Here is a 26,339-nt window from a genome sequence, read left to right on the forward strand (position 1 = left end):
CATTAAATCTCCTTACCTACCTCAAGAATTTGGTGGGAGATGTTGGAGGACTTTCTCAACATCAGAGATTTGGGAAGAAAGCTTGCCTAGCCTGTGTGCAGAATTTTAATAAAACTTATTTTTTTGGAGTTTCTTGTGACTATGAAGAAGGACCTATATCCAAGTTTTGGGGTGCTAGGCAAGGAAAACATACTAGAGATGGTAAGATGAGACTTCATAAACTAGGGAAATCAAAGAGAGAATCAAATTAATACCTGACTGGTTTTTGTGGCAATTGGTTAAAATGAAGTTCACTCAACAATTCTTTTCTTCCCCCTGCTTTTCTTTGTGTACAGTGCTAGGAAAATATTCATCCAGAGTTTAAATTGCAATCCCGTTCTGTTTTAACCCCCTTTATGCTGACTCTAAGTATGGTCTAAAGAAGGGAGAAAGAGATGACCCTACTTTTGAGGTCTCTTGCTGCTTTCTTTCTTTATGTTGTTGGAATGTTTATTTGTATTTCTGTGTTACTTGATGATGCTGTTAAATTATGTTCCCTTTAATTATCAATGATTTTTTCCTTAAATTTAAAAATTATTGGATTAAGATTGAGAAATCCATATGAGATAAGCTCCTTGGGTTTATTCTATGGTGGGGATAACCCAATGAAAGTTTCTGCAATTTTGGTAATTTATTGGGAATATTTCAGAGCATAAACTGGACTTATTTTGAAAAAGAGAAAATCACACACACACACACACAGAAACAGAAACAGACAGAATAATTTATGAGATATGGTATTAGGGAGTGGTAAGGGCTACTATAGTTACATGAGAGTGCATCTTGAATCATATGACTGTATCTCATAAAAAACACCTGTTTGACCACGAAGTGGTGATGCTTTCTCTAGCCTGATAATGTTGAAGTTCCACACTCACCTTGGAAGCTAGTCACTCTTGGATAGATAACTACTCAGCACTCAGAGGGAACTTCAAGGGAATCTAAATACTTTAAATTCTCAGAGAACAGGTAATCTTCCATTCCCTAACTCAACTTTACATGGAAGTTTCTTCCTGGGTTGAATAAGATATAGAATACAGATTCAGCTCATCAAAATAGTCTCAATAAACTACTTTATTGGAAATCTTCTTTCTCTCTGGGTCTGCAATATTTCATTGAATCTTGGTCAAATGAAGAAAGCATCATGGAATTAAACCCTAAGACAATTCAAAGAGCATTACCTCTTTACATAGCGTTTACTCTTAGTTATTAGCATGTACAAACGAAAGAAATAGTCAATGTACAGCAAAACAATTACTGCATGACTAACATGAGTCAGATCCAGGCTGACCTATATCTAGTATATGGGTTTGATCCAAATTCAAGAGTTAAGAAAGACACAGTTGAAGTATTTCCTAGACCTAGTACTTCCTAGACTTCCTCTCACCCATCCAATTTGAGAAGCATGATGGAGGAAACAAAAGAATTACATAGAATGGTAAGACATAAATGGATTTTGGTCAACATTGTTAGAAAGAATTTCCACCTTGATGAGATCACACACCAGCTGGAGTATTGTTGTAATTTGCATGTAAAGAACCAAAAGTTATTGGTAGATCTTCAATAAATCTTTAATAAAAGAATGTTATATATGGACAAGATGCTTTTAAAATTTAAAATAATGAGAATAACAATGATTTTTGAGATCTAACTCAGCTTTTTCAGGCTGTAGTTAGCTTCATAGTTATAATTAGCCAAATAATTATTTTTATGATTATTCTTAGAAGGAAAAAATGAGAGTTTTAAACATATATATTTGGATGTCTATCATGTTAACTTTCTCTCAATTGTTAGGCTTTTTGCCCCTTGTCTATAACTTTGCAAATATAATTGCCTGTTGTCATTAGTGTGGAGTTGAAGTAGACCAAAAATTCTCCTACTTTTCTGATAATAAAGATTAATAGCTAGATTTATTTCCCTATCACTCTAGGGGCATAAAACACTCTCTGACTTCCCAGAGCACAGTATTGTTGTGAGAGAGTAATGCATGAAACACTAGACTGAATCAGTCCAATAAGGCATCTGGGTCATCATTCTATTTCTGGCAATGACATTAAGGGATGCTGTTGCTATCAACACCAAAAGTTGAGGGTACACACAAAGTATCCATACCTTTTCTTTAACTTCATCATAGAGTTTGTATGAACAGTGAATTTGTTTCATGAATTTTTATGGACTTTTCCATTTTTAGCAGTCTCATATCTGAAAGTAGGGTATTTCATCAGTTTTTTATAACCTGTCTATTGCATAGTAGCATTTTGATTGGTTTGATTAAGACAACTTGTTCTCTTGCCTTTATATTAAGGTCAGTAAACAAGTTTGTGTTTATTCAAACTAAGCACAATTGTATGATCCATAAGTCTTTGGTTATACAGTCTTGCTATTTTTAGCTTAAACTCATGTGACATGTTTAATTGTATCTTGAATTGTATCCTCTTTCTGCCCAAAGATTTGCACAAATTTTCTCTAATAAGTATTTTTTAAACACATGACAAGTTTTTTTTTCATTTTCCACTGATTGTGGTTTTTTTGACTTCAATAGGTCTTCATTTTTCTTTAAAAAGGCTGTTTATGGCCAATGCAGGAATACTAAAAAGAAGGTAGTAGTTTCTATCTGCTAGCAAGAATTTTTCCAAGGACCGTGGTACACATTCCTTCCTAGGATTCTGTTGGTGGTGGTTTGGTAAACTAGAATTAGGACTGGAGATAAGTTATAAATGTTTGAGAAAACAAAAAATAGAATAATTCCTTCCCTTCTTGGGACTGACTGTGCTATTCCTAGAAACTACCCTTGGTTTCTTGCTAAAGATCTTGATGTTCTTGAAGACAAATCACAAATTCCCTGGAGATGAAAGTGAGATTACAAGGCCTCTCCAGGTCTATATTCCAGGTTTATTTTTTTGCTTAGTTGTTTCAGTCATGTATAACTCTTTGTGAACCCCATTTGGAATTTTCTTAACGAAAATAATGGAATAGTTTTCAATTTCCCTTTCTAGCTCATTTTTCAGATTAGGAAACTAAGGCAAACAGGGTTAAGTGACTTGTACATGTGTCTGAGGTCATATTTGAGCTCAGATCTTCCTGACTCTATTGCAACTTATCTGCCCAGACAATAAAGTCCTAGCTTTTCCAAACAACTGATGAATAAAATTTCAATAACTGAATTTAGTCCCCTCTCACTCTTGGGGCACAAAGTATTCTTTAGGTTCACAGAGTATAGGATTTGTTAGTGGCAAACATGCTTAAATTCCCCCCCCCCCCCATTATGAGAGAGGAACATGTGAAAAAACTAGACTTGATTCAGGAATAATCCAATGCCCAGTATGCATTAAACTGGGGACTCCAGGAATGGGTTGGAGTGTACATTAGGAGCTGTCCAATTTGGGGCAAGACAAAGGTAACAAAGCAACAAAAAGTAATCTAGGACCCCATAGTGGGTTTCCTGGTGCTTTGAATACTGCAGATCTTGTTGCTTTTTCTGATACTGAAGAAATTTACCCTGGGGCAATCTAGTTATCAAGTTACTCCCTCATTCAAGGAAATCAGTCTTATCATAAACTCCTTGCTCTTTGGATAAAAACTGCTGGGAGAGCCACAGGCAGAAAAATTCCATGCCTATGAAGGCACCTTTCTGGTACTCTCCTCCTGGGGGGGGAGGGAAGTGGGTTTATTTATAATTTACAGAAAAGGATGCTGAATCACTGGCGAATTAAATACATAGTGCTATGATCTGAGCAGTCCTTGTTGCTGAGCCCAGATATATTTCTTTTAACCTTTTGTGTGTGTGTGTGTGTGTGTGTGTGTGTGTGTGTGTATGTGTGTGTGTGGTTGTCTGTGTATGTGTATGTTTTATTCTTTTTTTTTTAGGTTTTTTTTTTTTTTTTTGCAAGGCAAATGGGTTTAAGTGACTTGCCCAAGGCCACAAGCTAGGTAATTATTAAGTGTCTGAGACCAGATTTGAACCCAGGTACTCCTGACTCCAAGGCCAGTGCTTTATCCACTACGCCACCTAGCCGCCCCCATGTTTTATTCTTTAAGTATTAAAGTTTGTTTTTGTTATTTAAGTTTATATAAGACTCTCAGAATCTGAAGGGCAATTTAATCAAAGGCTAAGCAAGTGTTTCATTTCCCTCCATCTTCAACAGGTTATGTGAGGTGCTCAATCTTGATCCCAGGCATGTCCTAATAGCAGAAGTAATTTTTACAAATATCGGAGGAACTGCCACAGCTGTTGGGGATCCACCAAATGTGATTATTGTTTCCAATCAGGAGTTGAGGAAGATGGTATGTAACAAATAATTGGATTGCAGATAATGGTTTATTTGTCAACTTAAACCTCTTATCCTTAGGGGTATCTTTGCTAGAAACCAAGTATATCTCTTTGTTCTTGACCTTTTCTTTTAGGTGCTATTGGACAACTTAAGTGTATAATAGTGGTTGGCTGACATTTGCATTAGGAGTTAAGCACTTTAAAATTGTCTCATTCTCATGCTGGTTTAATTTATGATACACACATAATCAGAGACCAAAGAAAAGAAGAGAGAAAAGAAGAAGAAAGGAAGTGGGGGGGGGGGAGTGGTGGAAGGAATAAGGAAGAAAAGAAAGGAGTGTTGGGTAAATTAATGTATGTAGATATCTAGAAAATTTGGGTTACCCTCCATTTAGTGGTAGGTAAGATATAATTCCTGGCCTCTTAGTGGAAGTATTTCATGATAAGATCTAGTTCCAAGTAAGGTTTTTTCCCTGACCTTATTTCCAATCTCTGCTTTTGTCTCTTTTTTCTCAATTTTTATAACAGATAATATATTCTGACACAAGATGGAAGAGAATACTATGGTTTATCTTTATAAAGCTGCCCCAAGTGAGTCCCTAATTGGTATTAAAGTGCAATCCCAGGTACATTGCCTTTCTTGGAGGACAATAGAATTAATTGTATGCTGTTTTAAAGCTGCCTTTGGAGTCTTGCATTTGAATGCATAAAACTGAAATTGGAATAATAAAACTGACCTCAAAAGTGCACTTGTGTGCTGTACCATGTCATTCATAGTGTGAGGGGCGAGGGAGAAAGTCATACTATTCACATTCTTTATATTAAATCATCCCTGTATTCCACAATGGTTTTTCAGGTCATTTAACAGCCTGCTATAGAAGCTTCCCAGATTTAAAATCTAGTGGTAATGGGCCAAAGGCAGGGCATTCAAATGAGTAGCCTTAGAATTCATTTTTTTTTCTTGTGACCCATTAGAGATTCAGACCTATGATGAGTTCAAGCCCTTAAATGAACTCTTTGATCAATGTCATTTACCAGAATAGCATCCTTTTGAGGAGCACTCTCCAGGTCAGGAGATACAATTTCTTACCTTTCATTGAAAATGATACCCCATCAGTAGTTCAGGGTTAAACTTTATCTTTCAGGAAAGCTCTACCCTTCCAGGGTTTTGTGGATAAATCTGAACTGCTTCTATTTATTCATTAGCACTGAGCAGATAAGACAATACTTATCTCTATGAAGTCACAAATGAATTCCAAGGGAAAAGTGTTTTCAGCAGTGATTAATTTATAAGATCTAGCTATCAACAGTGTAATGAGATTGCAGGCAGATATTTGCATCCCAGAAGAGGCGAATTTATTGTGTATTCTTTAGATGTTCATTATCAGACTAATGGAAGGAAAAGTCTTCCAAAATTATTTTAAGCTTTGAAATTAATTTTGAGAATATTCACAGGGAAAATAAATAGTAAATATGTAATTTATACAGTAATAAAGAAAATCAATAATAGACTTTGCAGTAGTCCTTAGAAATGCTTCCTCAGGATCAGGCTGGACCTTAGGCAAAATTGGACAGAAGACAAAGTTTGTGCTCTGTACCCTCTTACTGCCCTTTTCTGTAATCCCCCTTTCTTTTTCTTCCCTATGTATTGACATTTAAAAGAAGGAGCCTGGAATGAGTATTATCATAGTTAAAAGGAATGACTCTCTTTCAGGGTGCAATTTATATTCTTTTCTCTTTAATTCTCTTCTTAGTGCCTAGTTAAAGGGGGGAGAATTCCTCTCTAGCTGCCAAAGGACTTGTGCATTTTCTAGCAGAATAATATTGCTCTGCTACAAAAACCCTCTCATCAGTAGTAACCTCTGCTTTAGTGGGACATTAAAGTCTTTCTGTGGTAACATTCCACCCTCCTCCTGATAGGTTTTCTTCCAAAGCTCCTTTTTGGGGTGAACCACAAAGCTATTCTGCTTTGATTATTGAGTACCCCTTTCACAGCAGGTGAAGCCAGATTCATTAATTCTATCAAAGGAAAAAAAACTACTTTGAAGAGTTCCTATTAGAAAGAAAGGAAAAGGGGTGGCTAGGTGGTGTAGTGGATAAAGCACTGGCCTTGGAGTCAGGAGTACCTGGGTTCAAATCTGGTCTCAGGCACTTAATAATTACCTAGCTGTGTGGCCTTGGGCAAGCCACTTAACCCCATTTGCCTTGAAAAAACCTAAAAAAAATACATAGAAAGAAAGGAAAGAAGGAATGAGGGAAGACTCAGGCAGATGTGGCAGGGATTGCAGAATGAATGCAGTTTTTACAGATTCAGAGAAATTGCAAGGAATCTTAGAAGCCAGTTAATATGGCCCAAACCTGATAGAAACTGTCTTTAACACATCTGACTTGAGTTCATCCAGTTTCTGCTTCATAGGGAATATCCATCATTTCCCAATAAAGTTTATGCCACTTTTGGAAAGTTCCGATTGTAAGGAAAGTTTCCGTATATCAAGCCTACCATATTTCCCCATGTATAAGATGCATCTTATTTTGGGGGCATGAAATTTGAAAAAAAAAGTATTACTTAAAATTATTGAATTCAAATTTATTCATCATGAAATTCAAGGACCTTCTGCTCGTAGCTTTCGGCATTTTGGGGGCAAGTCTGGTGGATGGATGCATGCTCAGTCCATTCCATGTCATGAATCTGAAGTATCAGTTGTGTCCTCCTTTGAAATCAGTAACTTCTTTTTTCATCAGCAATTCTTCTTGCTTCATGCTGAACCATGTTTGTGGACATAGGAATTCCAATGTTCCTTTGCTCTTCAATCCACCTCTTCAATTACCTCTCTACATCAGGCCATTTTGCTGATTTGCCTCTCATGGCTTTTTGCTGGGGTGTTTTCAGTAGGATTTCTTGTTCTGGTAGTCAGTCTTGGATTGTTTTCTCAGTTGGAGGAAGACCAAACTGATGTTCAGCAGTAGGATTTCATTCACTTTTGCAAACTGGATCACTCTGAACCTGAATTCAGCACTGCACAAAAATCTGTTCTGAGCCAGTTCTGGGCAGAATGAGGCAAAATGTGACCTAATATACTGGTATCAAATGCGAAACAATGAGTGCAAAGACAACAAGCACGAAAAAGCAGGAAATGCAAGTTAAAAAAATCTACAGCCACTGTATAAGATGCTACCAGTTTTTCAAAAAAGGTGTGTCTTTTTGTTACTTACTTTTATTGTGCCTGGTTCCACTTTTGTGGGGCAAAACTCAATACATGTAATCTCTTTTACATTATAGCTCCTCAAAAAATTAAGGATATTTATCATACCCCTTAGAGTCTTCTCTTCTCTATGCTAAATATCTCAGGGTTGGGGGCCAAGATGGCAGCATGAAGGCAGCATTTCCTGGGAATTCCAACCCTCCAAACTCCCCAAAAAACAAAGGATGGCTCTAGCCAAAATTTAGAGGGGGCAGAACCCACAGAAAGACTGAGTGATACATTTTCCCAGTCTAAGATCACTTAGAAGTTCTGTAGGAAAGGTATGTTTTTCTTCAGGACCTGGATTTGGGAAAAAAGCCTCAGTATAGCCTAGCCCAGCCCAGCCCAGGGATCACCCAAAAGAGGTTGAAGGGGTGGTGAGAGAACTCTGCTACACCAGAATGAGTATGGAGTGAGGTGCACTGGCAGTAGAACCTGCAGTGAGAATCAGGGGAAACCAGCCTGCACCTCCAGAGCACATCCCACATATGGTAAAGGGGTTGGGGAGACTGCAGAAATCTCTCTGCTCTCCCTGGGGTAGGATTCTGTTGTTTTCTCACACTCAGAACCAGGTTGCAGTTTGGCCTTCCATACAAGATAGCAGGGACCCTCCTCACAGCTCCAGGACAGAGGGGAGTGCCTGTGGTCATCTACAAATCAAAGTACAGGCAATAGAGCATAAGACCTTGGAGGAATAAAAATCCTAGTGGGGTGTCTCAAACCCCTCCCTCAAAGCCTTGGAAGTGCTGTAAATTAGTCTTGGGCTAAGGAAATGAGTAAACAACAGAAAATAAAGAATCTGACCATAGAAAATTACTTTGGTCCCATGCAGGACCACAAGACACACTCAAATGACAACAAATAGAAGCTTCTGTATCCAAAACCTCCAAGAGAAATAGAAAAGGGCTCAGACGATGGATGAGCTCAAAAAAGACTTTGAGAAGTAATTAAGGGAGGTGGAGGAAAAATTGGGAGCAGAAATGAGAGCAATGCAGAAAAATCATGAAATCCAAATCAACATCTTAGTGAAAGAAATACAAAAAATTACTGAAGAAAGCAACATGTTAAAAACCAGTTTAGGCCAAATGGAAAAAAAAAGCAAAACAAAAGGCAAATGAAGATAAGAATGCCTTAAAAAGCAGAATTGGCCAGCTGGAAAAGGAGATAAAAAAACTATCTGAAGAAAATAACTCCTTCAAATGCAGAATGAAACTAAAGGAAGTTGATGACTTTGCAAGAAATCAGGAAGAAATAAAAACTCTTCCAAAAAAAGCCAAAAATTAGAAGAAAATGTGAAATATCTCATTGGAAAAAACAACTGACCTTGAAAACAGATCCAACAGAAATAATTTAAAAATTATTGGGCTACCTGAAAGTCATGACCAGGAAAAGTGCCTAGACTTCATTTTTCAAGAAATAATACAGTAAAATTGCCCTGAGATCCTAGAAGCAGAGGGTAAATAGAAATTGAGGGAATTCACTGATCACCTCATGAAAGAGATCCCAAAAGAAAAACTTCCAGTAATATTATAGTCCAAATCCAAAATTACCAAGTCAAGGAGAAAATACTAAAAGCTGCCAGGAACAAACGATTCAACTACAGAGGCTCCATAGTGAGGATTATACAGGATCTAGCAGCATCTACATTAAGGGCTCATAGAGATTGGAATATGATATTCTGGATGGCAAAAGATCTTGGTTTACAACCAAGAATCAACTACCCAGCAAAACTGAACATCATTTCAGGGGTGGACTTTCAGTGAAACAGGGGACTTTCAAACTTACCTATTGAAACAACCAGAGCTGAACAGAAAGTTTGATCTCTAAGTACAGGACTCTGGTAAACCATAGAAGGGGTAGATGAGAAGGACTAACTATGAGGAACTTAATGATATTGAACTGTTAGTATCCTGCATGGGAAGAAGATATTGATAACTGATAACTCTCATTTATAAGAGCTGTTAGAAGGAGCATATATAGACAGGGCACAGGGAGTGGAATATAATGGAATAATATAGTAAAAAGATGGAGTCAATGGGTGAAAAAAAATACTGGGAGGAAGAGAAAGGAGATTAAGAAGGAGCTAAGGTATTTCACATAATAGTCAAGAAAAAACCTTTTTTTGTTATTTTTTCTTAGATTTTATTTATTTTGAGTTTTCCAATTTTTCCCCTAAGCTTGCTTCCCCCACCAGAAGGCAGTTTGTTAATCTTTACATTGTTTCCATGGTATACACTGATCTAAGTTGAATGTGATGACAGAGAAATCATATCCTTAAGGAAAAAATATAAAATATAAGAGATAGCAAAATTATGTAATAAGATATTGGCTTTTTTGTTTTTGTTTTTAAATTAAAGGTAAGGCTTTGGTCTTTGTTCAGACTCCACAAATTGTCCCTGATTGTTTCACTGATGTGATGAGCAAGTCCATCAAGTTTGATTATTATCCCCATGTTGCTGTTAGGGTATACAATGTTTAAGAAAAAAAACTTTTTCAATGGAGTGGGATGGGGGAAGGCAAGGGGGGAATGAGTGAGCCTTCATTCTCATCAGAAATGACTCAGAGAGGAAATAACAAACACACTTAATAGGGTATAGAAATCTATCTTGCCCTAGAGAAAAATGAGAAGAAAGGAATGGGATAAGGGGGAATGGTGGAGGGAAGGGGGGGATAGGTGATAGAAGAGAGGGAAGATTGAGGGAGAGGGTACTCAGGTACAACACACTTTTGGACAGGGCCAGGATAAAAGGAGAGAGCGAATAGAATAAATGAGAGTGGGGAGGAATAGAGTGGAGGTACAGCTAGTAATAGCAACTGAGGGAAAAATATTGAAGTAACTTCTCTGGTGAACTTATGATAAAGAAGTCAACTCACCCAAGAGACAGAGTCACTGGAATCTGAACATAGAATGAAGAACATTTTTTTCCTCTCTCTCTCTATTCTTGAGGATTTTCACCTTCTTGGGGGGGGGGTGATGTTACTCTTATAACAAAATTATTGTAATAATATAAAATAAATAAACCAAAAACCCCATAAAAATGACTTAGTTATTCAAAGTCATTCTTAATGCAGTAACTATTCTTACTGTATATAATGTTCTCTTGATTCTGCTCACTTCACTCTTGTCCATTTCATGCAAGTGTTTCCATGCCTTTCCAAGATTATTGAGTTCATCATTTCTTTTAGCACAGTAGTATTCCACCACAACCATATACCACAGTTTGTTCAGCTATCCCCAATTGATGGGGATCTCTGCAAATTCCAGTTCTTTGCCATCACTAAGGGCTTTTATAAACATCCCATTCACATCACAATCCTGTAATTATTCTTTGTGAATTTACCTCCATCTTATTTTTACTTACTATTTTCTTTGTCAATCTCTCTTTTTACCATGCCCCTGCTCTTATTTCCCCCCCTACTCTCCCCTCCAAGGATAAGCCTGAAAAAAATGGACAACTGAAAACTTGGGAGACTTTTGGGAATTTTATACCTTTCTTGACAAAACAATTTAAAAGCACAGGGCTGAGCATAGATTCTGGGGTTGTGTACTAGATACTTATTGCCAAGTTGATATTGAAAGACTGCTCTTTTACTTTAACAAATTCAATCAATTTTTCATCATTTTATTCAACATTGTTAATGACTAGAGATTTTATGTAACATTGTTATCTCTTCTTTATATTTATTGTTATTTTATGATAAATAAGATTATGATATGATTTTACTTTGTGTATGTATGATATGTGTATGTGTTTGTTTTTGTTTTGGAGACTGGCTCTCTCTATCTTGCCCTGACTGGAAGTACAGAAGCCACTTAGGAGACTGATCCCAATTCTGATAGCCTACCAGAACTTTTAACTTTCTCCATTTTTCTAATCTGGGTAGTTCAGCCCTCCTTGGGCAGCCTAATGATTCTCTACTCCCATATGCTGTGTTGGAACCAGACAACTGATGGTCTTTTATCCAACTATAGCTTAGAACTCCTGAAACCAAACCTAATTTCTTCCTTTTTTACCCCTCTACTAGAAGGGATTACAGGTATGCCCAATAATGCCTAGCTAACAATATTTTAAAAAGTGCCTTTTTTCTCTGAAAACTTCAAAAGTCTATGAAGTAACAACTAAAGTGAAGTCAGTTTGGTTAGCCAAGTGCCAGCCAAATCTACAGTGGAAGACCAATATTGGAAAATCTTATTTATCCCATGTATAAAGTTCTGTCATTCCCTCTGCATGATATAGAACCTTGGCTTTGGAATCCAGACTTTGTCTTTATTCTTTGTTTTTTAGTTTTTGCAAGGCAATGGGGTTAAGTGGCTTGCCCAAGGGCTAGGTAATTATTAAGTGTCTGAGGCTGGATTTGAACTCAGGTACTCCTGACTCCAAGGCCAGTGCTCTATCCATTTTGCCACCTAGCCACCCCTATTCTTTGTTTAAAGAGTCATTTTAGCTCTATGACTCTAAGTTTTCTTAGTTGTAAGGGAAGAGGATTGACGAAAAAAAAATTTCTCAGGTTCTTTACAACTCTAATTTCTATTATCTATTCATAGACAGTGGAGATGCAAGGATGTAGATTCTCTGGAAACTGTAAGATGTAACAATGAACTACTTTCATTCTTGGATTTTGCATAGAGCTGCCATTATATCTGGCAATTGATTCAACTTTAAAAAATTCATCAAAATTTATTTGGATATTTTGCCCATCCCATTTAACTGTTTTAAAAATTAAGTGATTCAATATCTTGACTTCTTAGAGAAATAGCCTAAGTATCTTGCTGTTAGGAAACAAGATTTTTGAACTGGGAACAGAATGATTTTTTTTTTCTAAAGAAAGATTTATGGTCAAATGAAAGTAGTTCCTTTCAAGGTTTCAATGGATCTTAGTTTCAATAACTGCCACTTTATGGTGGAATTGATTAATTGCTTTTCCATTGTGAGGAAAGTGCTTTGTAAACCAGTAAAGTGGTATAAAAATTTGAATTATCACTATTATTTTGCAGCATTTTTTCACCATAAGTAAAGATTCTCTGTCCAACTGAGGATAAAAGTATGTAGAGCTAAAAAAAAGAACTAAATGTAAGAAGGGCTATAACAATACTGTCACAAGTAGGAAAGGACTAAATAAAAGAGCTATACAAATAGAAGTCTTATTGTAGATGGGTTTTTTTTTTGACATAGGAGCTTTAGGAAATGGCTTTTTTAAGGAAATTACAAAGATACATGAAAACAGTAGGAGACCCACAGATATATTTACATAAAAAGCTTAGCATAAGAATTAGCTTTAAAATGTGCATGAAATTTGCATGGATTATTTCCTTCTCAAAGTTATAATTTTGCTTTTTTCCTAAACTTTTTCCTATGACTTCTGAATTGAAATCGAGAGAGAGAGGAGAGAGAGAGAGAGAGAGAGAGAGAGAGAGAGAGAGAGAGAGAGAGAGAGAGAGAGCTCAAAAGAAGCTGTCTCATACAGAGAACTAAGTAATATGGAGAAAGTGAAATGGTAAATAGCTAGGAAGCAAGAGAACTACTTTAGGATAGGAGAAAAGACCCTTAGTGTCTTTAATTGCATGGAGGACAATTAAGAAGGGTAAATAGAGTAAAAGCAGAAGGAATTGGGTTGTTTTCCTCACAACAAACCTAAGAAAAATGTCCTGAATGTAAACATTGTTATTTCTGTTTTATATATGTAGAAATTGAGATTCAAAGAGGTTGAATGGTTTACTAAAAGACATATAACTAGTAAAAGGCAGATACAGATCTCCTAACTCCAAGTTTAGTGATCTTTGGCAACTTGGTAATGGATAGAACAATGGATAGAGTTTTGTCCTGGAGCTAGGAAGACCTGAGTTCAAATTCAACAACAGACCCTGTGTGACCCTGGGCAAGTCACTTAACTTCTATCTATCTCACTTTTCTCAACCATAAAACAGGGATAATAATATCACTTACTTCCTAGGGTTCTGGGAAGATTAAATAAGATTTTTTAAAAATGCTTAAGAAATGCTTTTTCCTTCTTTCCTTCCTTCCTTCCTTCCTTCCTTCCTTCCTTCCTTCCTTCCTTCCTTCCTTCCTTCCTTCCTTCCTTCCTTCCTTCCTTCCTTCCTTCTCCATTATTAGTATTTTCCCTCTAAGATTACCTTTCAACAATTCTTTCAACATATTTTATGTATAACTTATTTATAGGATGTTCCCCCCACTGAAATGTGAGCTCCTTTAGGGCTGAGACAGTATTTTTACCTTTTGAAAAATTCTAAATTTTGTCACAGTTTCTGGTATTTATTAAATTTTTAATAAATATTTGTCAAGCAACTGCACTCAGTGGTTATTCTGTCTTCATTCATGTGACACTTCCCCAAATACTTGAAGCCAACTATTCCATTTCCCTTGTCTTCTCTCTTCCATATTAAACATTCCAAGTCTCAAGGCCTTCCCCTATTCTGGTTACCTTCTTCTGGACACTCTCCAGCTATTCAAAGCCTCTTAAAAATGTGTCATCTGGAATTGAATACAATATTCCAGATGTGATCTGATTAAGGTAGAATGATAAGGCACTATTACTTTACTCCTGGAAGTTATGCCTGTCATAATGCATTCCCGATCACTCTGACTTTTTGAGTAATTACATCACACTGAAAATTTATGTTGAGCTGGAAAGTACCCCATTTCCCTATGTTTGTACTTATAAGGTGTATTGCACATATAAGATATCTAAAATTCACATGGCATACCTTATTATATACACAATCCAAGGGAAGGCACATATACCTCTGAACTTTAACTTCCCTGTCTTATGGGAAAGAAAAGGGTATTGGATTAGAATTAAATCTATTTGCCACCCCCCCTAAATTTTGCCATTATGGAACATGAGTACCAGTTGAAAAGCTACTGGATTTCCTGGTTTCTATACATTAAAGCAGAAATATGCCTATACCACAAGGTTATATCCATTAGTCTAACTCCTTCAGGCAAAATAATAGTTATCCAGAATACCATCACAAATAATGAACAGTGAACAAAGAATAAGCAAAAATTGGAATTCTGCATATTAAATTATACCAGAAAAGATGAATGAATCACATGCTTGAAAGTATAAATCTTGAAAGTATAAACCTCTATATGTGTGAACATACCTATGTGTATTCACATATTTGCATAATAGGAAAAATAGAACTATACATGTCTGCCTGTGGAATGTAAGTCCTGATTCTTTTTTTTTTCCTTTTGGTTTTTACAAGGCACTGGAGTTAAATGATTTGTCCAAGGTCACACAGCTAGGTAATTATTAAGTGTCTGATACTGGATTTGAACTCAGATCCTCCTGACTTCAGACCAGTGCTAGGGACAGCTAGGTGGCGCAGTGGACAGAGCAGTGCTCTATCCACTGCGCCACCTAGCTGTCCCTAAATTGATTCATTTTTAAGGATTTGCAAGATAAAAATTCAAGTTTTCGCTAAAAAGAACCTTATGACCATAGTGTAGAGATTGTATTTAATTTGATTGAATAATATGAACCAGACAGTAATGAGTGTCTTGATTACTCTTCCCTATTGACAATTATACTTAGTTGTTTCTTTTGTGTTCATGTGGTCAGAAATGATGACTAAATAATGTGTATAGAATAGGAAGAATGTCTACCAGGGTCTCTGGTCTTGTAGGTTAGGTTGGTTCCTTTTTTTTTTTTTTTTACGTTTTTGCAAGGCAAATGGATTTAAGTGGCTTGGCCAATTACAGCTAGGAAATTATTAAGAGTCTGAGGCCCAATTTGAACTTAGGTACTCCTGACTCTAGGGCGGGTGCTCTTACCACTTCACCATTTAGCCGCCCTGGTTCTTTTTCTTAAAAAGTATTATGACTTAATTGACTCTGGAGACTAAAGCCTTGAGTAATTGATTAGCTTCCTAATAGAAAGGTAAATTTCATCCTATAGTTAGTTTATAGCTATTTGTATAGAAAGATATCTAGCCAGTAATGTGTTGGTAATGTTTAGCAATCAGTTCTCCAAGAAAAGAAAATGTATTCATGACACGTTCTAAGTTTAATCTGCATTATTAGCATTTTCTTCATCACTTTCTTTCTGTCAACAAAACAACAAATCAAGTCCTGTTTTATAGCATTTGCCAATTTCCTAATGTATAAAAGCTCACACTCAAAATTGAACAATTCTCTCTGTCTCTCTCTGTCTCTGTCTCTGTCTCTGTCTCTGTCTCTCTCTCTCTCTCCCCCTCTCTTTTTCACTTGTTGATTTATTTTCTTATTCCACTAAAATCCTACTTGAATATTTCATCAAAGCATAAAGACAACCCTGAATTCCAAAAGACTATTATACTAGAGCACTATTTCTGTCTAGGTTGAAAGATTTCCAATATAGACTTAGTGATGGATTTCTGTTTATAGTCCAAGGATCAGTTAGACTGATTTTTGAAGGAATCATCAGCAGAACATTGATCACTATATCAATGATGATTTTTGGCAACAACCATTCTCAAAAATCATTTAATAAGCCATGGAGGGATTTTAATCTTCAATACTTTTAAAGTAATATATATTTTGAAATATTAAAATGTGTAGATAAACATACATATGTATGTCATATAGATGTGTTTTCACTCATATATGTGAAATGTTTACTTATATTCATAGGGGAATTTTCTTAATTTTTACAAATATATAGATTTGGATATGTCTATCTTATTGCAAACTATATGAATTAAAAACAATCTGGTAATTTTCCAGTAGTAATTCTTTCCTAAGGGTTTTTCTATAAAGGTTTGTATGGTGCTGTGTGAAAAATTATTGGGAAAAAATGAAAAATTCAGTCAAAGATCTGGAAATTTCTCAAACTATTTGCCACTATGCATACAAAACAGTTGGGCATATGACTGATTCTTTTTGGGTTTTGTTTAGATATTTTGGGATCACATGAACATAGTAATTGAACTATGAAATGTAATTGAAGAGAGTAATGTTTCATCTGTATAGAAAATGAGGCTCAATCTGCTATTTTCTTTCCTTTTTTTTAACCATTAGGGAATGGATTTTGCTGGATTCACAGCACATATGTTCATTGGAATTTGTCTTGTTCTCTTGGTTTCCTTTCCTTTCCTGAGACTCCTTTACTGGAACAAAAAGCTTTACAATAAGGAACCAAGTGAGATTGTAGGTAAGTTTGAAAGGGTAGGAGAAACTACTTTCTGTACTTTTCTCTTTTTTTCCTTTGAAATGACAGGAAAATAATTTAATTCTCTATGAAAATGGGTTTTAGCACAAAAATGTAACATAAGATTACAGGCAGAGCATGAGATAAATGTCACCTGCCAAGATGTTTGCCTAATATAAGTGGAGCTTGGGAAAGCTACTCCTTCCTGATTATAAGGCAAGTTCAATAGCTTTCAATACTCCTGTCCTGATGTTTTTAAGTATATAAGCCCTTCAGTTTCTCTAATAGAATTAATAGAATTCAGAAAGTAAGTCCTATGCCATCATTCAGATCCCTTGTGATAATTTAAATACCTATCATTTATATTTCATATCATGTGCTATAATTTAAATATAGGATACACAGATCATATGACAAATAATTGTTCTAGTGCTAAATGTAACTTAAATATGAACTAAAATGAGAAAGGTACCATTATTGAAATAGTGTAAGTTTTCAAGCATGTGAAATAAAACAGTACTATCTTTAATGAAGATTAGGTCTGTATTATCTAAAGATAATATTTGTGAAGTATTTAGCATGGGGCATGTACATAGTAGTAACCTGTTTTCTCTTTTCTTTCTTATATAGAAGTATTTTTATAAAAAATAGAAAACTTAGGGGAAACATTAAAAATATAAGCAATTGTTAAAGGGACAATTTATACCTATCCTGGTGAACCTAGATATGGCAGTGTCCTCAAATACTCTTGTATGGTTTCAACCACTGAGAAGACTTCTTGTCTTTGTGATATTTGGCATGTTTCCTTACTTTAAGTTTTCTTGGAAAGGTCTAACAGTTGGAAAAGCTGTAAGCCATTCGGGGGATTTGGGAAATGTTCAGTTTCCCTTATGACAAAACCAAAGTTTGGATAATGCCCAAATTATTCTGATACCAAAATTGCTGATACCAAGATTGCTTACAATAGTGTATTTTCTCTTTTATTTTTCAGTTTGACTTCAACTGACTTGAGGTCAGTCATTTTTGAAGTTTATAGGGTCTGTAGTTTTAAATTTCTTTATTTCATGCTTTTAATTTATAATTGAGCTCTACAGGCTAATGATCTATTCATCTTTAGTGGATAAGTGTTAAATCTTTAATTTCATTGACAAAGGGAACTCTGAGATGAGGAATTTGCCACTTGTAGTCTAGTTTGGTACCTTTTTTCCAATTTTTAGTTTTATAAAATTGCCTAGAGCATCAAGAGGCTAAGTGATTGGTCCAGGATCTGAGAGCCAGTATGTGTCATGGGTTGAAGAAGTTGAATCCAGATCTTCTTGCCTTTGAGATCAACTCTAAAATGCCATTGCTTCCTTTTTCTTTAATAAGGTACCTAAATTTCATTTCATACTTGCTAGGTAGAGGTCTAAATATTTTTGTTGTTATTCACCAATTGCTGATTATCCAAGGTGGATGTTTCTCCCCCTTCAGGTAAAGATTCCATTTCATGGGGTCTTTGGGTGTTCAAATGGGACTAACTCTTCTGGTGAGGGCTTTATGAGCCCTTTTCAGAGCTTCCCACCCACCACTGGTGTCTACTTGATACTTAACTTTCACCTGTGACTCTAAGAAGCTGTAGCATGTACAGTGACCAAATCTGGGTAAACCATCTTAGCACATAGGCTAAACCAGGTTGAGGGTAACCAAAAAGTCTCATATTCATTGGTGAGTTGGTTGGGGGCAGGGCTTGACTAGCCCAAGCATATGAAGACTTTCCCCATTAGAATGGTTAGTTGAGAACAATTTATTCCAGTGGACATGTGGTAAATAAAGCAGGTGCTATGAAGTGCTTTGGTTTGGAGTCTAGGTCATCATCAGCTGTCCTGACTTTTGTTACTAGACTTTCATGACTCTGGAAGAGAGAGTACAATTTTGCCTCATTTAATTCATTAGCCAAAGAGTCAAGACATCACTCTATGATATCTTTAAGAAAATGAAGGACAAATAACAAGTTTTCATCTCATTGGAGTTTATTATAGTTTTGCTATAGTAGAAAGCATAATTGTGAGCCATTTCAAATAGCATCTTTCTGAGGGTATCTTTCTAAAGGAGTATGAAATTTGTTTTAGGAAGCTATTTCATCATCTGAAATTTGTATCTGGAAATCATTCTTTGTGAGGGAGAAGATCTATTATTGTAAGGTAGATCCTAACTAGGAAGTTAGGGTACTGAGTTTAAGCCGATGATGATGATGATGATGATGATGATGATGATGATGATGATGATGATGACAGAAGTCAAATGTAAAGAAAATAGGATGCACTTGAATTCTTAAAATGACACACTAATAAATTCAAAATATTTACTGAGTATCCTGTTCAGTACTGGGAACTTCCATAAGCACTTTAAATGACAGAGAAGTACAATTCTTTTCCCACTGAACTTACAATCTATCAAGGCAAAGTTCACTGACATTTTGTATTTAGAGAACAGTAAACTTCTCAACCTGGTAGTGCTGAATGGCTTTCAATGCAATGGAATCCTGAAGAAGAGCGAGGACAATGAAATGTTAAATCAAAACCTAAAAAGCCAGTAACCTTCTACCAAAGAATAAAAGAAGCAGTTCATTGTAAAATTGTTACAGGAAAAGTTATAAGTGGAACTGCATTTCAATTTTTTATCTAATACTGAGACAATAGGAGCCATTAGGGCCAATTGGTTTCACTTAAATGTTAAGTTGGTTTATCCTTAAAGTTATTTATAATTATATTTTAATAAATAGCCATGCCTCCTAATGAAGACCCAATCTTTTTGAAGAATAAAGAAGTTCTTTCTCCCATTGCCCTTCATTTTTCTGGTGTTATTTATTATTATGGTGATTGAAACAATCTTTTTGCTTTTCTCTTTGAACCCAAATTCAAACAGCCCTTTTATAATAATTAGATTTCCATGACAATTAAATCTTATAGCCCTCTTAGATTTGGTATCTAGAATGTTTCTATAACCTGTGAGTTGTATATTTGAAGTGAAATGAATTTTCTTTAATATCTCTGTTTCTGAATATAATTATTATTATAATGGAGAGTTTAAAGGAATAGAATTAGAATGTGTTAATAATGAAGTCATCTGTTTGAGTTTGTGTTTACACGGGCAAAATTAAGTGACGAGTTGAGCAATTATTTGGTGAATATGCGTGGTAGAGATTGTCTCTCTGCAAAAGTCTATCCTGAATCCTATATACCTCAATAACAAATGAACTTTTTTCTGTGACTAAGGGACATGGACAAGCTATCATGTTATTTTTTTCAGTGATCTATTTTTATATTTCCTTTGCCCATTTGATGACAGCAATGAAAAAAAATCTATGCATGCAAATGGAGCCATGCCTAAGCAGGGTCAATGATGGCTCTCTATGTTTGGACCTGTAGTGACTGTATTAGTAACTGAAAATTGTCTGGTTCATAGGTTGACTAGGTAAAATGACATCTTAATGATGATAGCACCTATTTGCAGTGTATGTTTTGGTAATTGATGTCTTGTGTACGTAAAAAATAATTTGAGTCCAGTGATTTAAATAGAATCAATCCCCATAAATCTCTATTTGTGAGGATTCTAAATGTGAGAACCTTTTGTCTGTAAAGTCTTTATTCTGCCAACACCCTTGGTCAAGAACCATTTAATATGTTTCTTGGGATTATTTCAAAACTCACTGGAGATTAATTCTTGGAGAATAATTATTTATTGTTTAGCAGGCTCATACATTGTTTAGTTTCTTTAAATTTCTTCAAAAACCATAGCTAAGGTTATATTAGACTAATTTAACCTCAACATGAATTAATGGTGTCCAGTTTGATTTTTCCAATATCTGTTTGAAAAAAAAATCTAAAGTGCTGAAGTTTTTTTTATGTTTAGAAGCTTTCATTTTGTTTTATCTCAAAACTTTTACTTTTGCCTTCTGTTGTTCTGATTCTTTGTTCTGGAATTTTTTTATAATGTCCTTTAGTTGTTTGTAATGCAGTTCTGATATGCTAAAAGATTTAAAATAAAAGTACCCCTTTTGTCTTCCATTTACTATGTTTCCTTTAATTTCCCCAAATAAATGACACTTGCGTAAGATAGGGGAATTCAAGCCTTCAACTTGAAAAGAAACTTTTTTGAAGGATAAAAAGGTTTTGAAAACCTTCAAGAAACTTATAAATTTTTCATTCAGATTAGCATCCTAATTTATAATCAGTTACTATTTGCTTAATAACACCAGATCCAGAATTCTTATAATCAGCCTGTTCACCCTGCTTTATTCCAATCAGTAGCTATTCCATTGCTAAGAGATTAATCAGTGGCTTCTCAATGAAAATAAATGCAGAGGTTTCCTCTTATTTATTAAATTTTCTTTTGAAATGGATGAAAAGGTAAATGATAAAAGCGGATTTCACCTAAGGGGGTTTCCAGTCACTTGCTTTGGAAGTAGGAAGGATTACTTAATAGACTATAGGATGACTTAATGGACCATTTCCATCTCTAATTTCTTTGATTCTGTAATACCTTGATATGGATTATTTGAAGCACCTGTTCTAATCAAAGAAATATCTGACATGTTGGTTGCTGATTGGCAATCAGTTGGGGTTTTGAAGTTTCAGGCAACCTACATTAGTTGTGCCCTGATTTTTCTGGTCTTGGGACATTTTAAAGGACCTAGAATTAAGACTACTTAATTAAGAAAATCAACTTGTACCTACATGAGAATATTTTTTAGCCCATTAACACAAAAAGGATTAGAGTCTATAGATTAATGAGGATTTGACATTTTAGCAATGACTTTTTATTATTTCTAAGATTTTTATAGGACTTTAGATTGAAAGACAATTGCTAGTTATTTCAATTAGTTTTCCCTGAAGACCAAGACAGTGTGTTCTAATTATTTCTCTTTCTAGACATGGAAACCAAGAGAAAAAAGATTTAGTAAGGTTCTCAATTAAAATCAATACTTTCGGGTGGCTAGGTGGTGCAGTGGATAGAGTATTGGTCCTGGAGTCAGGAGTACCTGAGTTCAAATCCAACCTCAGACACTTAATAATAACCTAGCTGTGTGGCCTTGGGCAAGCCACTTAACCCCATTTGCCTTGCAAAAACTAAAAAAAAAATCAATACTTTCTTCTGTGAGTTCCACTGTGATGTGACTTGCTTGTATCTCTTTGTCTCCATCTGGAATTAGTGATACCAAAACAAAAAAACAAAAAAAACAGATGAGTTTTAGAAATTGTAGTTCATTAGGTTTCTCCTTTGTGAACTTTCATTAATTTTGATTCTGGGAAATTTAGCAATAATTCATCTAATGTGGTTCAATTGTTGAAATCCAGTTCTGAAACAAATACGAGATAGTTTGATATGGTTTTAGGCAGTGGTGCCAAGGTCAAATAGAAATGATATTGTTCAGTCTTGTCTGACTCCTTGTGAACCTTTTTGGTCATCTTATTTGGAGTTTACTCAGCAAGATGCTGAAGTAGTTTGTCATTTCCTTCTCTAGCTCATTTTATAAATGAGGAAGCTGAGGCAAACCAGTCAGGGTCATGCAATTAGTAAGTGTTTGAGGCTGGATTTGAACTCTAGTCTTTATTGGTCCCAAGACCAACCAAATGCTATAAGGCACTAAACAGTATGAAAGGATCCTTGATATTCAGAAAGGATCCCTGATAATAAGAAAACCATATTTTCTATGTTCTATTATATTGCTATTTATTTTAAAATAGTTCCCATTGACATTTTAATTTACTTAGGATTTACTAAGGAATAATATTGACCAAATAGGCATGAAAGTGGTGTTTGATGACACTTCTGGTCTAAAGAGAGCTGAATTTGGAGTGCTGAGGTTGGAGTCATGGGACCTTAGGTCAAAATGCAGCTCTGCTACATTACTATTTAGGTGAACTTTAGCAAGCTCCTGGACCTCAGCTTCGTCATGTGTAAAATGAAGTCACTGAAATTAGTTAATATACCGTCCCTTTCAGCTCTAAATCTATGATCCTATGAACTTCTGAAGTTAATTCAAGCTGATGTTAACAGATTCAGAGAAAGAACAATCTTGAAATGGGTCACTGTTTAATTGGGACAAAAAAATCATATCTGTTACAATTACTCTAAACATATATTCTTGACAAGAAAGTCATGATTGGTCTTTTCAAAATTATATTTATTTTTATTATTGTAAAAATGATTTTTTATACATTACTAAAATATTCTTATTTAAGAGTAAACATAATGCCCTTCCCTACAAAGCATAGACCCTCATGAGCAAGGAAAGAGAAAAAAATAAGAATTAAAAATTAAAAAAATAATAATAGGGGCATTTAGGTGGCATAGTGGACAGAGCACCAGCCCTGGAGCCAAGAGCACCTGAGCTCAAATTCAGCCCCAGACACCCAACTATGTGACCCCAGCCAAGTCACCCCAAACCCATTGCCCTGCAACCCCCCCCAAAACCCCAAAATAAATAATAACAATAATAATAATAATAATAATAAATGTTCTTCAGTCTGTGCTCAAACACCACCAGCTCTGTCATGGGTGGATCACATTATTTATGATAAGTCCATCACAAAAACTTTTTCTATATTTTTCTACTGTTGTCATTGCTGATCATAACTCCCTCCATTCATACCTCCCCAGTACCACACACTATATTTTCTCTCTCCTTTCACTCTGTCCCTCTTCTTAAATGTGCTGTAGGGTAGCTGAGTGGTGCAGCAGACTGATCACAGGCCCTGGGGCCAACAGGCCTCAAGCCCACATACCACCCCTAGGCCAGCAACCACCGGACCCTGTGATCCCGGACAGGCCATTGAATCCCAGCCCCTTGCAAGCAGTAAAAAAGAAAATGTGTTATATCTGACCACTTTCCCCCCACAGTCTACACTTTCCTCCATCTCTCACATCCTCCCTTCCTCCTGTCCCCCCCTTTTATTCTTACTCTAGATGTCTATACACCATTAAGTATATATGCTGTTTTCTCTCCTAGCCACCTCTGATGAGAGCACAGGTTCCCTTATCCCCCCTTGTCTTCCCCCCTTCCATATCATTGCAATAGCTCATTGTAATAAAAAAAATCTTATTATATGAAATATCTTAGCCTATTCCACCTCTACAAATGGTAGGTCACTGTTCCACTCTATCTCAGTCCAGTGTCTCTGAGAGTTTTGGTGGTTTAAAAATTTATCACTATAAGGCAGGGGTCTTAAGCTGGGATCTGGGAATTTAAAAATATTTTTGAACACTATATTCCAGCATTATTGATTTCCTTTGCAAAATGCATTTTATTATATTTACATTGTATTTTTCTCATTCACATGAAAACTTTTAAAATTTTCATTTAAAAATGAGTTCCAATTCTTTTCCTCTCCCTCCCTCTCCTCCTCTCTCCTTGAGAAGGCAAGCTATTTGATAACAATTAAAGATGTTCAGTGGTATAAAAAATGTCCATATTAGCAATGTTGAAAATAAAAGATAAAACATCCCACAAAAAATAAAGTAAAAAAATGTATGCTTCACTATGAATTCATTAGTTGTTTCACTGGAGTAGATATTTTCATAATTCCTTCAAAATTGTCTTGGATCATCATATTTCTGAGAATAGCAAAGTTATTCATAGTTTATAATTACACAATATTGGTATTTCTGTGTACAATATTTTCCTGATTTTGCTCCCTTGAATGTATATCAGTTTTTTTTCTGAAAACATCCTGCTAATCATTTCCTACAGCACAAAAGTATTCCATCACAATTGTATACCTCAACTTGTTCAGCTATTGCCTAATTGACAGTTATCCCTTCATTTTCCTACCCTTTGCCACCACAAAAAGAACTGAAATAAGTGTTTTTGTACATATAAGTCCTTTTCTTTGAACTCTTTGGAATATAGACCTAGTAGTGGAATTTTTGGGTCAAACGATATATATAGTTTTCTAGACCTTTGCGCATCATTCCAAATTGTTCTCCAGAATGATTGGTTCAGTCACAACTTTACCAACAGATAAAAGTGTACCTATTCTTCCAAATGGCCTTCTAGCCTTTATAATTTTCCTTTTCTGTCATGTTAGCCAATCTGATGGGTTTGAGGTGGTACCTCAGAGTTGTTTTAATTTGCATTTCTTGAATCAATAGTGATTTAGAATATTTTTATATGACCACAGATAACTTTGATTTCTTCTTTTGAAAACTCCCCTTTCATATTCTTTGACCACTGACCAGTTAATAGGCAAAGTTTTTCATGCTCCTCTAATTTACTTATTATTTTATACTTTATATCTAAATCATATAACCATTTTGATCATATTTTGGTATATGATATGAGATGTTGCTATATGCCTAATTTCTTCCAAACTGCATTTTATTTTTTTCCCAGCCATTTTTTGCCAAATAGTGAGTTCTTGTCCCAAAAGCTTGAATTTTGGAGTTTGTCAAAATGTAGGTTTTTATGGTCATTTACTGTTTTATATTGTCTATTCCATCTACCTACCACTCTATTTCTTAGCCAGATTGTTTTGATGAATACCAGTTTGCAATACAGTTGAGATCTAGTACTGATAGACCATCTTCCCTCACTTTTTTTTTTAGGTTTTTGCAAGGCAAATGGGGTTAAGTGGCTTGCCAAAGGCCACACAGCTAGGTAATTATTAAGTGTTTGAGACTGGATTTGAACCCAGGTACTGACTCCAAGGCCGGTCCTTTATCCACTATGCCACCTAGCCACCCCCTTCCCTCACTTTTTAAAAATTGATTTTTTTTGATATTTTTGATCTTTTGTTCTTTCTGAGGAATTTTTTTATTTTTGTACTTTAAAATAATTTTTAGTATTTTTTTTTGGTATGGCATTGAATAAGTAGATTATCAATTGTATTATATTGGTTCAGCTTAGCCATGAGCAATTAGTAGTTCTCCAGTTGTTTAGATGTGTAATCATTTGTCATCTAACTCTTGGGTTTTGTAATTTTGTTTATAAAATTATTAGGGTTTATTTTGTCAGATAGACTCTCATGTATTTTATATTGTCTGTAATTATTCTAAAAAATTTATTTATTTTTGAATTTTACAATTTTTCTCCTAATCTTCCTCCCCCCCACAGAAGGCAGTCTGATAGTTTTTACATTGTTTCCATGCTATACATTGATCAAGACTGAATGTGTTGAGAGAGAAATCATATCCTTAAGGAAAAAATAAAGTATAAGAGATAGTAAAATTACATAATAAGATAATTTTTTTTAAAAAAAAAAAGTAAAGGTAATAGTCTTTGGTCTTTGTTCAAGCTCCACAATTCTTTCTCTGGATACAAATGGTATTCTCCATTGCAGAAACCCCAAAATTGTCACTGATTGTTGCACTGATGAAATGAGCAAGTCTGTTAAGATTGATCATCAGCCTCATGTTGCTGTTAGGGTGTACAATGTTCTTCTGGTTCTACTCATCTCATTCAACATCAGTTCATGCAGATACTTCCAAGCTTCTCTGAATTCCCATCCCTCCTGGTTTCTAATAGAACAATAACATATGTAACATGCATATACCACAGTTTGTTCAACCCTTCCCCAACTGATGGACATTCACCCAATTTCCAATTATTTGCCACCACAAACAGAGTTGCTATGAATATTTTTGTAAAAGTGATG

At 35.3% G+C, this 26,339-nt stretch overlaps 1 protein-coding gene across 1 annotated transcript in view; it reads left to right on the top strand.

Annotated features, from left to right (window-relative positions):
* The window catches only part of OCA2 (OCA2 melanosomal transmembrane protein), a 511,247-nt gene that overhangs the window by 123,217 nt on the left and 361,691 nt on the right, over positions 1–26,339 (top strand). The window contains exons 11-12 of the mRNA XM_074231942.1: positions 4,185–4,323; positions 16,575–16,707. Of these exons, the coding sequence (XP_074088043.1) occupies positions 4,185–4,323; positions 16,575–16,707 (272 nt within the window). The remainder of the gene's footprint in view (positions 1–4,184; positions 4,324–16,574; positions 16,708–26,339) is intronic.

This window comes from Macrotis lagotis, chromosome 1 (genome assembly GCF_037893015.1).
Source record: "Macrotis lagotis isolate mMagLag1 chromosome 1, bilby.v1.9.chrom.fasta, whole genome shotgun sequence".
In the NCBI taxonomy this organism is placed as follows: domain Eukaryota; kingdom Metazoa; phylum Chordata; class Mammalia; order Peramelemorphia; family Peramelidae; genus Macrotis; species Macrotis lagotis.